The sequence below is a fragment of the Danio aesculapii genome, chromosome 5 (assembly GCF_903798145.1).
Source record: "Danio aesculapii chromosome 5, fDanAes4.1, whole genome shotgun sequence".
Taxonomy (NCBI): domain Eukaryota; kingdom Metazoa; phylum Chordata; class Actinopteri; order Cypriniformes; family Danionidae; genus Danio; species Danio aesculapii.
Window position 1 is genome coordinate 3,578,331 of NC_079439.1, and position 14,899 is coordinate 3,593,229.

A 14,899-nucleotide genomic window follows, 5' to 3' on the forward strand; every position below is an offset into this window, starting at 1 on the left:
GCAACAGGCAAATGAAAGTTTACACAGAAACACAAACTGAGAAATCCGCTTAAAGCGCTCATAATCAGCATCAAAACTGTCATTAGCTCTAATTGAAGGCTTATCACACGCCGCTCCACATTCAGCTCAAATCTGCTGAATAACACACGATATTCTTCTGCTTTCACTTCTTTATTAGCAATGATTTCATTAGCATTAGCGCCTCCTTTTATAAGTTCAGAAAAAGAAACGGAATGAAACTATTTCAGTCATGAAAATTATTCATGTTCAAAAACAACACAACAATTAATCAAACGACAAAACGACTTACACTCACTGGCCACTTTATTAGGTACACCTTGCTAGTACTTGGTTTGACCCCTTTTGCCTTCAGAACTGTCTTAATTCTTCGTGGCAGGGTTCAACAAGCTACTGGAAATATTCCTCAGAGATTTTGCTCCATATTGACATGATAGCATCACGCAGTTGCTGCAGATTTGTCAGCTGCACATCCATGATGCCAATCTCCCGTTCCACCACATCCCAAATCTATTGGATTGAGCTCTAGTGACTGTGGAGGCCATTTGAGTACAGTGAACTCATTGTCATGTTCAAGAATCCAGTCTGAGATGATTCAGCTTTATGACATGGTGCGTTATCCTGCTGGAAGTAGCCATCAGAAGATAGAGACACTGTGGTCATAAAGGGATGGACATGGTCAGCAACAATACTTGGCTGTGGCGTTTAGACGATGCTCAATTGGTACTAATGGACTCAAAGTGTGGCAAGAAAATTGATGAAAAATTGATGCCAAATTCTGACCTTACCCTGATACTCATCAGACCAGGCAATATTTCTCCAATCTTCTATTGTCCAGTTTTGGTGAGCCTGTGTGAATTGTAGCCTCAGTTTCCTGTTCTTAGCTGACAGGAGTGGCACCCGGTGTGGTCTTCTGCTGCTGTAGCCCATCCGCCTCAAGGTTGGACGTGTTGTGTGTTCAGAGATGCTCTTCTGCAGACCTCGGTTGTAACGAGTGCTTATTTGAGTAACTATTGCCTTTCTATCAGCTGGAACCAGTCTGGCCATTCTCCTCTGACCTCTGGTATCAACAAGGCATTTGCGCTCACAGAACTGCCACTCACTGGATATTTTCTCTCTTTCAGACCATTCTCTGTAAACCCTAGAGATGGTCGTGTGTGAAAATCCCAATAGATCAGCAGTTTCTGAAATACTCAGAGCAGCCTGTCTGGCAGCAACAACCATGCCACGTTCAAAGTCACATAAATCCCCTTTCTTTCCCCATTCTGACGCTCGCTTTGAACTGCAGCAGATCGTCTTGACCATGTCTACATGCCTAAATGTGATTGGCTGATTAGACATTTGCGTTAACGAGCAGTAGTACAGGTTTAAAGTGAGTATAATAAAGTGTCAAGTGAGTGTATAACGAATGGCATCACAACTAAATTTGATCATGAAAATTATTACCACGCTGTAAAGAATGACTGGATGCTCTCAATTCCTAAGTTAATTCAAAGTAATTTTTACTTAAGTGACATTAAACCAATCTAAAACAGCTTTTATAACTTAAAAAGGTAAGTTAGAAACACGAAGAACTTTCTGTAATTATTTTATTATTATTATAAAAACATGTGTTGTCACGACTAACTGATCATATAACTTTTTACAGTACAGGGTTGCCAGATTTACACATCAAAACTCACCCAAACGCCATTCAAACACAGCCCAATAATATCAAATACGCTACCACTCATTTGTAAAATACATATGGTACATCATTGGATAGATTACAAATATAAATATTAGCAATTATAAAGATTTTGTGAATATGTTAAAATTATTTACTTAAATTACCAGCACAGTTAGCCTGGTGTTATGTGTTCAAGAAATTAATTAAATGGTAATTCTACAAGTTTATTTTCATTTATTAATTAGCAAAACCCTGGAGCGTCTTGCAAATGTGTTACCTTAAAAACGAAAACAGTCTCACAAACATTGCTAGAATATAAATTAGGAAGAATAAATATTACTTAAATATAATTGATGCAATATTAATTGAACCAATATAATTATCTTACTTTAACAAATGAATGAATATTTAATGCAATATAATTTTACTTTATTTGATGCAATTTAAAATAAAATAATTTTTAAATATAATTGATGCAATATTAATTGATGGAATTCAAAATATATATATATATATATTTTTTTTTAAATACAACTAATGCATTATTATTAATGCAATATAATTTTTTCATTTGAAATACATTTGATGCAATTAAAAATTAAAATAAAATATTTTAAATATAATTTATGTAATATTAATTGATGCAATTTAAATTTGTAATATTTTTTATATATTTGATGCATTTTAAAACAAAAATATTTTAAATATAATAGATGCAATATTAACTGATGCAATATAATTATTTAATTTTAAATATATTTGATGCAATTTCAAATGTAAAAATATATATTTAAAATATAAATTGATACAATATAAAATATTTTTATTTTAAATATATTTGATAAAATATAATTATTTTATTGTAAAAGAAAAATGAATGAATGCAAATTTGAGGCACGATATATTTTTAAAATATATTAAATGCAATTTAAAATAAAATAAAATATTTTAAATATATTTGATGCAATATAAATTGATGCAATATGAAATATTTTTAATTTTAAATCTATTTCATGCAATTAAAAAACACATTTTAAATATAATTGATGCAATATGATTATTTAATTAGAAATATATTTGAAGCGATTTATATATATATAAATTACGCAACATGCCAAACCCTAAAATCTAAAAATAATAACACACAGCAATAGCTTAAAATTGACCCAATTTCTCCGCTGACTTGGCAACCCTTATTATTACAAAGTAAAATGTGAAAACTCATTAACTTTAACTAATTTAGCTTAAAGGATCAACATATTCAAACATATTTATGGGGAAAGCTTTGCACTTACACTACCAGAGATTTAGATTTCACCTCTTTTGTTTGTGATATCTGTATTTGAGCCTTACGGTGGAGTAATAAAGCATTTAAAATGAAAAAAGTGTATATATATATATATATATATATATGCAATATGTCCAACCCTAAATTCTGAAAATAAAAATACTCCACGGCAAGCTCTTAAAATTAGACCAATTACACAGAAATCCATGGACTTGGCAACCCCTATTGTTACAAAGCAACAATTGTGAAAGTAAACAAGCAATGTGAAAATGTGGAAAGTCGTTGACTTAATGTAGGAATCAATATTTTAAAACGTATTTATGGAGAGAGCTTTGCACTTGTGCCAAAGTTTTGGATTTGCATTGAGTTTGAGGTTGATTTCGCCTCTGCTTTTTTCATCTGTATGTGTAGACTCAGGCTCATAGTGAATAATATAATAAAGTAATACAGCATTATTGGTGTTGAAGGTGAGCAGTAAAAGCGGACAGTGGCATCAGGCCAGTTGAACAGACTCTCACTGCAGCGTCCCTGAAACACCCCTATAATGACAGATTTGTGCAGACACTTTTAATTAAACTGCCAGACACGTTATTTAAGAGCTTGAAAACGCTGATGTGAAGGAACAACTTCAGGCAAGACACTGCAGAGGAATATATAATTGCAATGAACTGAATTCATATTGACACATTAGAGATGCACGTTATTACAGAAGGAACTGTGGATCTACACTCACCGGCCACTTTATTAGGTACACCTGTCCAACCGCTCGTGAACGCAAATTTTGAATCAGCCAATCACATGGCAGCGATTGCATTTAGGCATGTAGACATGGTCAAGATGATCTGCTGCAGTTCAAAGTGAGCATCAGAATGGGGAAAGAAAGGGGATTTAAGTGACTTTGAACGTGGCATGGTTGTTGCTGCCAGACAGGCTGCTCTGGGTGTTTCAGAAACTGCTGATCTACTGGGATTTTCACGCACAACCATCTCTAGGGTTTACAGAGAATGGTCTGAATAAGAGGAAATATCCAGTGAGCGGCAGTTCTGTGGGCGCAAATGCCTTGTTGATGCCAGAGGTCAGAGGAGAATGGCCAGACTGGTTCCAGCTGATAGAAAGGCAACAGTAACTCAAATAAGCACTCGTTACAACCGAGGTCTGCAGAAGAGCATCTCTGAACACACAACACGTCCAACCTTGAGGCAGATGGGCTACAGCAGCAGAAGACCACACCGGGTGCCACTCCTGTCAGCTAAGAACAGGAAACTGAGGCTACAATTCACACAGGCTCACCAAAACTGGACAACAGAAGATTGGAGAAATGTTGCCTGGTCTAAATAGTCTCAGGGAAAGGTCAGAATTTGGCATCAACAACATGAAAGCATGGATCCATCCTGCCTTGTATCAACAGTTCAGGCTGGTGGTGGTGGTGTAATGGTGTGGGGGATATTTTCTTTTCACACTTTGGGCCCATTAGTACCAATTAAGCATGGTGTCAACACCACAGCCTACCTGAGTATTGTTGCTGACCATGTCCATCCCTTTATGAGCACAGTGTCTCCATCTTCTGATGGCTACTTCCAGCAGGAGAACACACCATGTCATAAAGCGTGAATCATCTCAGACTGGTTTCTTGAACATGACAATGAGTTCACTGTAATCAAATGTTCTCCACAGTCACCAGATATCAATCCCTTTGGGATGCGGTGGAACGGGAGATTGGCATCATAGATGTGCAGCCGACAAATCTGCAGCAACTGTGTGATGCTATCATGTCAATATGGAGCAAAATCTCTGAGGAATATTTCCAGTAGCTTGTTGAATCTCTGCCACGAAGGATTAGGGCAGTTCTGAAGGCAAAAGGGGGTCCAACCTGGTACTATCTATCACTATCTATCACCCGGTCTATCTGAACACAGTAAAAAATATCCATAAATTAGCAGTATCCATAAATCTGCAGCACATTTGCTGTTATTTTACAGACTTATTTCTCTAGATATTATTTATTATACATTATATTATTATTTCAAACTACTAAAATGTCAATAAAAGTCCGTGTTAAACTGTCAAAAGTCGACAGAGCTGATATCAACATCCCATAATGCAATCCACAACCATAAATAAACTGAGAAAATGGCTTTAAATTAACCAATGGTTTTAAAATAACCAACATGACCTTGTTTATATCCCAGCTACAAGCTAAAACATGCTATAAGCCAGTCGCTAACACATTAAATCACGGAGAGATGTCAATCTAAAGTTTAATTAAACAAAACAATATAGAGATATATAAACAAAATAGGATTTCAGATATACCTTTATGCAAGTTTAAACATGCTAAAAGTAATAGCACTAGCATGATAGCCTCAAAGCTAACATGCTTGGGCTAAGAGAAGCTAACTTTCTCATGGCATTTTCAGTCATTCTGACACATAATGCACAGGTAAATAGTAATACGACGTAGTTTATATTAACTGTAAAGTATTCTAAAGGCACAACTAATCCTCAATCTTGCCTGACATTGAGCTGGCTTGTGGCTAAAGCTAACACTTGTTCAACATCCCTACGTATAAAGCGGCACCTTTAAGACTTAAAAGCCAGTCAAATAAAGCCATCTGAAGTCCAACCTTTGCTTTAAGCCTTATTCTGTGGCCGTTTCGACCCCACACGCCAGCCTCCGTTGGCTATAAGCACATTGCTGTAATCCCTGTGGACTACTGAAACGGGTAACTGGATCACTTCTTTAAAAAGCACCTTAATGGATTGGCCTGCCTGCCTGCCGCTGGTTTTCTTTAATAGCACAAGCATCCAATGCATTGACACAATGGCTATCCCCATGCATTCATTCCTTTGCTATTGCAATCGCTCTGCAGGCACCAGTTGGCACCAAACTCCAACATCAGACTGAAAGAAAGAAATCTTGAAATTGGATCTAAATTGGATCAAGCTAGGCCTAAAGTGTGTCTGTTGCAATAATTATCTCATGCACAATAACACCAGCATGTTTGCATCCATTTTGTGTGTTATTTTTCTCTGTAGGCACATTCAGTTTGATTAGAGAAGGCCCTAATCGTGCGCTAGTGAGTGTTATAATCTGTCCCGCGGTGACGGCACGCACACACGCACTGTTCAATCTCATATAACACATGCATGTTACATCATTACTCCATTCATGCGATGTGACGTGTTCATCCGTGCAGCGGCTGATATAATCAACATGTTTCTGAAAGAGTCTGACAGACACACACACAGAAATGTGACCTACCCCTGTCCCGCGCGCTGATGAAAGCAAGCGTCCGCCTGTCTGAGGGAATCTTTGGTTGGCTTTGGGCTGAAGTCGTATCTACCATAGGAAACGTCTCAACGCTGCCACGGTAACAGCCAGAGGATTATGGGACCGTACCATTCGGCTGTCAAAGGGGATTATAGTGCACAACATGGCCCCTTTCTTTCTGTGTGTGTGTGTGTGTTGCAAATGAGCAGATTACCCGTACTGGCATTCTCATCCAGGCTTTACAGCACAGCTGAGATTGAAACTTCAAATGGTCAGGGGTTTCACACTTTTCTGACTGCATCATTGTAGCCTACTAGAAATGCTTGGAGCATGGGTGCACAAACTCCAACATGGAGGGCTGATGATCGAGGCACAGAGTTTAAAGCGCACCAGATTTCTTGCGGCACGGGAAATAAATTGCCGAATAAAGTGCGGGAGCGGTTGGTAACTGGTGTAATTTTGGACGGGAGCGGGTGGTCTAACAATATCGCTCCCGACTCCCGAGCGAGCACACACGCGTATGTATGTGTGTGAATGAGCGAGAGCGTGATGCTGTCTGTGTGTTTGTCACTTGCTTGGTGCTTATGTGTGTGCGTGTGTTTATACAGACAGCTTGTTATAGGCTGTCTGGACTCTGTATAGCTGGGTGGTTTCCGGTTTTCGTTAGCGGGAACGGGCGTGGCGGGTAGAAAACGGGGCGGGGCGGGCAGCGGGACAACAAATGCTGAATATAAGCGGGCGTGGTCGGGTTCGTGCTAAAAACCTGGCGTGAGCAGGTTCAGAATTTAGTCCCATGCAGATCTCTGGCGCATGGTCTAACAGGGTTGTGCTTATTCTCTTAATGAGTTCTGGGTGTGTTTTGAGAATAAACCAATAAATCAGAGTCTCGTCTCACATTCCCTGTAAGAGTCAGTTGTGCCGCTCCATGGCGCATTTGCTATTTACATGGTGGACTTTGTAAGTGTAAAAACTGAACGCTTCACTAGCGAGAAAACAGTTCAACAGAGTATCTGCAGTGCGAGGATAAAGAACGAGCCTCCTCCATTCAGCCTCTTTACTTTCTCTTTACTTTTACTCTTTACTCCTTTACTTTGGTGGAGTGAGGAAACGATGGAAACTCACTCCACTGAACACATCCATAAGCCAACATATTTCATTTCCTTTGTTTCAAATAATATTGCATCAAGTGCAAAGATTTGTTTCAAAACTATTTCTAAATTCAGTTTTAATTTCCAGCAAAGAAATAAATGAACAATAATTATGAAGTGTGGTCAAAAAACACACATGCTATGCCCGCATGGTCCAAAACCCGACAGGTGGACAAATCTAAACTTGTGTTTATTAAAACAAATATAAATCTGCATATTGTAAATAATACTGATGATAATAATAATAACTTTATACTAATGCAGATTGTCATGAATAAACTGAAAAAAGCCCCCCGAGGTGAAGAAGGCATGGAGGCAGTGTTTTTTATATTTATCTAGAAAATAATCTTTTTAGTATCATTTTAATCCTATAATTGTTTTCATCTGTAAAGATATTTGTGTATTGCTGCACATCCTGTGTGTATTCAGCAATTTAGGCGTAGGCACATAACTAACGCGCTCTGCAGGACTTTAGAGCAGCTTTTAGGTGGGCGCGGTCTCTTTCAGTTCCTCAAAATAGCAACACGCCAACAATGCACATTAACAAACCTCCTTTCTAGACCAGCACACCCATGAGTCCACAAAGTGGCGCAAATGGATTTGCTATTTAAACAACGTGGTGCAAGATTCAAAGGGACGCCACCACATACATTTTGTTTTGACATCCTTTAGGGGGGATCAAGCCTTAATTAAACTGTGCTGTTCTCACGAGTGGTGTCTGATATTGCACAGTTGATTTTGACATATAACTTACTATTTGCATATGTCTTCATAGCAGTAACATAGCAATATTAGTTTCATCTTAGTGAATGCATGCTCTTTTACGATGGTGAACGCGGTAGAAACATAATTAAATAAATGGATGGGTGGATGGATGGATGGAGAGATGAATAGATAGGAAGATTAATGAATAGATAGTTAATTAAATGGATGGATGGCTAGATAGGAAGAAAGATTATTAAATAAATGGATGGATTGATGGATGGGTGGGTGGGTAGAAAGATAATTAAATGGATGGATGGATGGATGGATGGATGGGTAGAAAAATAATTAAATAAATGGATGGATGAATAAATAATGGACTGATGGGTGGATAGATAGGTAGAAAGATAAATAAATAAATGGATGGATGATGGATAGAGAGATGAATAGGTAGAAAGTTGGATGGATTGATGGATGGGTGGATGGATGGGTGGGTGGGTAGAAAGATAATTAAATGGATGGATGGATGGAAGGGTAGAGAGATAACTAAATAAATGGATGGATGAATAAATAATGGACGGATGGGTGGATAGATACAGTAGGTAGAAAGATAAATAAATAAATGGATGGATGGACGCAAAGATGGATGAAGAGATGAATGGAGAGATGAATAGATAGGTAGAAAGATAATTAAATAAATGGATGGATGCAGAGATGGATAAAGAGATAGATGGATGGAGAGATGAATAGATAGGTAGAAAGATAATTAAATGAATGGATGGATGCATAGATGGATGGATGTATGGATGGATGTATGTATGGATGGGTGGGTGGGTGGGTGGGTGGGTGGATGTATGGACAGAGAGATGAATAGATAGGCAGAAAGATAATCAAATAAATGGATGGATGCATGGATAATTGGATGGATGGATGGAGAGATGGATGGATGGATGGATGGATGGATGGAGAGATGAATAGAAAGGTAGAAAGATAATCAAATAAATGGATGGATGCATGGATAATTGGATGGATGGATGGAGAGATGGATGGATGGAGCGATGGATGGATGGATGGATGGATGGATGGATGGATAGATGGAGAGATGAATAGAAAGGTAGAAAGATAATCAAATAAATGGATGGATGCATGGATAATTGGATGGATGGATGGGTAAAAAGATAATTAAATAAATTAATGGATGGATGGAGAGATGGATGGATGGGTGGATGAAGAGATGAATTGAACGGTAGAAAGATAATTAAATAAATGGATGGATGCATGGATAATTGGATGGACGGATGGATGGATGCATGGATGGATGGATGCATGGATAATTGGATAGATGGATGGAGAGATGGATGGAGAGATGGATGGATGGATGGATGGATGGATGGATGGATGGATGGATGGAGAGATGAATAGAAAGGTAGAAAGATAATCAAATAAATGGATGGATGCATGGATAATTGGATGGATGGGTAAAAAGATAATTAAATAAATTAATGGATGGATGGAGAGATGGATGGATGGGTGGATGAAGAGATGAATAGAACGGTAGAAAGATAATTAAATAAATGGATGGATTCATGGATAATTGGATGGATGGATGGATGGATGCATGGATAATAGGATGGGTGGATGGATAGGTAAAAAGATAATTAAATTAATGGATGGATGGAGAGATGGATGGATGGATGAATAGATAAGTAGAATGATAACTAAAAAGATGGATGGGTAATTAAATGGATGGATGGATAGATAGGCAGAAAGATAAATAAATGGATGGATGGAGAGATGGATAGATGGATGGAGAGATGAATAGGTAGGTAGAAAGAACATAAAATAAATGAATGGATAAATAAAATTAAAACAAAATATAAGTAACGTTCTATAAATAGATTTTACCTGCTAATATTAGTAAAAACCTGTAAGTTAGCATGAACTAACCATGAGAAATACATCTAAAACACATTCATTATTATTAGCTGATATTAACTGCTACATTTAATATAATAAATAATCTGCTTATAGTATTTCATATCATTTAAAAACTGTTTTTGTTTTATTAACTAAGATTAATAAATACAAAAATGAAAGCAACATATCGCTCATTGATAGCTGATGTAAGTACATGTAATAATCAATGTTAACTGATGGGACAGACCTTACTGTAAAGAGCTAACAAGCATAAACCAAGCCTACACTCTAACTGCAATGTCATTATACGCATTTGTGTCCTTATAATCCATATATTGAAGCATGAACACACACACACACACACACACACACACGCACACACACACACACACACACACACACACACACACACACACACACACACACACACAGCGTTAGCTTATGTCGGTAGAGTTGCTCATTAGCCAGTATTACAGATTATGGTGTAGTCCATTACATAAGAGCAGAATCAACATTCAATTCAGTGTAAACACAACACAAGCCCGGAAAAAAACCCACAGGAACAGATCATACACACACACACACACACACACACATTAATAATCCAAGTCTTCGACTGAGGGAACGAGTCCTCCATGTATATCAATGACTCTTAAGAGTGCACAGCAAGAAAAACCAGCTTCATGACTGAGAGGATTAACACTCGACTGGCCTGTATGATGTGCGCCAGCGCTTTACAGCTGCTTTGGATTCATTCATGGCTAATAATTCTGACTTCATCTGTATATGTTTGTATGTGTCTTAAATGAGAAACTGTTTGTGCTGCCATCTTGGCCAGAACTCACTGGAAGAAGAGATCCTGTATCTCGATGGTAAATATAGTGGTAGAATACAGGATGGATCAAATCTGAGGCTGTGTATTAGTGCTCTGACCTGTGCAGTGTTTTCAGCAGCGGTGACGGACAGCTGTCTCTGCAGACGCAAAACCTCCTTCTGAGACTCCTTGAGGAGACGCTCGAACTCACTCACTCCTGCAGGATCCTGAAACACACACACACACACACACACACACACACACACACAGTTTGAGCGTGCTCATTCACTCGTTCATTTTCTTTTCGGCTTAGCCATTTATTAATCTGGGGTCATCACAGCGGAATGAACCGCCAACTTATCCAGCATATGTTTTACGCAGTGCATGCACTTCCAGCAGCAACCCATCACTGGGAAACACCCATACGCACTCATTCACACACATCCACTACGGACAATTTAGCTTACCCAATTCAACAATAGCCCATGTGTTTGGACTGTGGGGGAAACCGGAGCCAACACGGGGAGAACATGCAAACTCCACACAGAAATGCCAACTGACCCAGCCAAGGCTCGAATCAGCAGCCTTCTTGCTGTGAGGCGATCGCGCAACCCACTGCACCACTGTGACGCCCAGTATGTGCATGTGTGATAATTTATACACTCCTGTATTTCAGGTTGCCTTTTTAAATCAGACATTGGCCAACAGATGAAAATGAGCTCTTTGGGCTAACTCTGGCTTATTTAAAGTCTTTACTGTTGATTAATGAGCATGGCCCCTGTTAAAAACTACACAAACGCTGTAAATGCCGCCTGCGTGCAGTACAGCACATCACCAGCAGGAGGAGACAGACCTCATTTATATGATCATACTGTTCAAACATAAAGACAACTGCACAGGAATCATGTTGAACATATTGAGTAATTAGAAATATTCAGTTGGTCAGATGTTTTTATGAAGCTGAATCAAAACTATTAGTAAAAACAACAGATTAATAAATGTAAACATGCGTTAGGCCAGGGGTTGTCAACCTTTTTCACTTATGGGCCTCACATCCTGCTCTGAAAATCTCCTGAAGGCCCATGCCTGACATTTTTTCTTAAACTGATTGTCTAGAGAAAATGCTTATTTTAAACCTTTATTTATTAGCACAACATTTATATATATATCTATTATTATCTTATTTTTATACAGTGTTACGTTCCCCTCAACTCTGTCTAGGGGGACACAGGAACGCAACAGAATATTAGTGGAGTTTTGTGTGTGTGTCAGCAATGAGGTCACATGAGCAACTTCTCAAAGGACCGAACAAAGAAAATGCAACTGGAATAAAGATTAACAATATTTATTAAAGGATTAAGGGAGGGTTCCAAAAGAAAGGCTTCAAGAGGGGGTTCAAGCCAAAACAACAAACAAACGTTCTCTAACTGAGAGAAAGGGAAGGACTGAATAATCTATCAAAGAAAAGGAAAGAAAAATACTCTCACTCCCTTACTAACTTAAACAGGAGAAAATGGTTACAAAAAGAAAAATGGCACCCCCTCCCTACTAACCCAATCCCAAATTAACAGAATAAAGAGTGGATAACATAGTACTGAAAACAAAAATTAACTTACAATCAAAAAGAGTACGAGGCAAAAGCTATTTCAGATGATCAACAGCATCAACAGAACTTAAACAAATTAAAGCTCCTAATCAACAAATGATGCTTAAAGAATCAAACTAAATATATATTCATAAAGCCTCACAAAAACAAAGCCTCCACACACACACAAAAACACACTGTTCTAGTGAAGAACTGCTGTTTAAATGCCCATTGCTTTTCTTGTCCTCCAATCACGGAGTGGTTCATAAGTGGCAGCAGGTGATGGTCATTAGCTCCTACTAGGGTGTAGCACAGAAAGAAAGACAACAGAAACAAATACGTCCTGGGACGTAACAACAGCATTTTATTAAAAAAGAAACATCTATTTCATAGTTTTTTTAAAAACACAAATATTCAAAGCTCCTGAATTCTTCAGGTGTTTTTATTTGTATTTAGTATTTGGGCATTTTCTTTAATAAATGAACCTGTACAGGACAACAGACTCTGATATGAGTCGCAGACGTGAGGCACTGGTTATAACTCTAATCATCGTTACATCTACATATGCGGGACGGTTTGCTTTATACAGCTCAGCATGTAGTCCTAGTTGACGTGCAGCGGTTGGAAGTGCAGCCACGGTTAAGTCTGTGTTTTACAGTGAGGCCTAAGTAATCAATTACAGAAAACGGGAAATGCCATTCCACCAATCATTTCTGTATAAAACATATTTAATAATGAAATCAAAAATTATTAATTATTAGTACAATAATTAAGTTAATTTTAAGATATCTCGCGGCCCACCTGCAGGATTGCTGAGGCCCACTAGTTGAGAATCTCTGCATTAGACTGACTGGCTAAAAATACTTGATTTAAAATAAAATAGCTATAAAGCTGAATATTGTTTTATAAATTTATATTTACTACATGAAAAATTAAACAGAACAGCTCAATTCTGAGTCTCATATATATAAAAAAAAAACATTTAAACAAACAAACTAACCATAAGACTAGTAATTATTGCAAAACATTATATTTAGACATTTAAATATTTAGATATATATGGTATGACCAAAAAAAGTTCATTTAGAAACATCTTAAACTTGTGACCGTGCCACGTCTTTAAAATTATGTCCATCTTTGTCCAAATTCAGCAGCATACATGCATGCATTGGCAAATGCTTAATATTTTTCTGTTTGTAGTTCACGCCCGCACAGAAACGCACGGCCATGATCTAAATTGAATGCAGAATCACTCCAGAACTTTTAAGAATCGATTCAGAATCACTACAGAAAGATTCACGATGCTTTGATGAATCGATTGAAGATATGTTTTATCATTAATTTAATTAAAATTTTCACAATTAGAATACAAAATCAATTCAAAACCTTTGATAATCGATTCAGAGTCACTTTGACAAATTGATTTTTCTTAATTATTTCTTTATTAAAATAAGATTTAATTGATAAATAAATAATTGATAGATTTACATTAATATTCACGATGCACTGATGAATCAATTGAACTTTTTATCATTAATATCATTTATATTTTTATACATCTTGAATAAATCATGAATCAATTCAGAACTTTTGGGAATTGATTCAGAATCATCAAAGAAAGAAGGTGCGTTCGACTTCATGCAACACTGCGCAGATCGATCGAAATCTGTCTTAAAGCGGTGCATGCTGGTTAGAAATCTTGTCCGGACTGATGCTGCGCTGACACCATGTGACTGTCACATGTGGCATCAAAGTACCGCGACTGATTCAGGCCGTGCAGCATCTGAAAAGCGACTGTACAAGCTCTGATGATGACACTGATATTACACGATTGGTCATCGCATGAGTTCACCGCATGACAACAACCACGTGTGTTTCGGGTTTATTATTGGACAGATTCCCATTCACAAATTTCAAAACAAACAATCCACTTTTCATCCCCTCTCTGTCCTGTCCACATCATGCTGATTAAAAGACTACAAATATTTTACTGCAATATCATCTTTTGTTAAATAATCTGGTTATAAAGGCTGGATTGTTTGCGCAGGTTTATATTCGACCTTTTTATACAAACTATTTACTGCATTCAGCTCCATGAATGATTTAAATGATATATTTTAGTGAATAACCTAAATATTAACTCAAATAAATCTTACAGACCTATAAAATAATTATCATCATTAACCCTGACTCCCTAAAGGTTTCTTAACAAATTAAGTAAAGAACTATTTTATTAAATAATTATAAAATTATTTATATGATTATAAAATATATATATTTTATTTTCTGTCTAGTCGTTTATACCTGCTCTTTCTGGTAAACTTCTACTGAAAGTGTAGCTCACTTACTTTAGAAATGTCCTTTTGTTCAATCTTTTTGGTTTAAAGTGCTTTTTTAAAATTGCTTTCATTATCCAAAATAATCTTAATGTTATAATCTTAAAGACTTCATCAAAACACCTTGTTTTGGGTTTTACACTAATATATA

General features: G+C 37.2%; 1 protein-coding gene across 1 annotated transcript in view; it reads right to left on the reverse strand.

Annotated features, from left to right (window-relative positions):
* The window catches only part of LOC130229898 (peripheral-type benzodiazepine receptor-associated protein 1), a 262,006-nt gene that overhangs the window by 104,206 nt on the left and 142,901 nt on the right, over nt 1-14,899 (reverse strand). Inside the window, exon 6 of the mRNA XM_056458919.1 lies at nt 10,947-11,054. Within this exon, the coding sequence (XP_056314894.1) occupies nt 10,947-11,054 (108 nt within the window). The remainder of the gene's footprint in view (nt 1-10,946; nt 11,055-14,899) is intronic.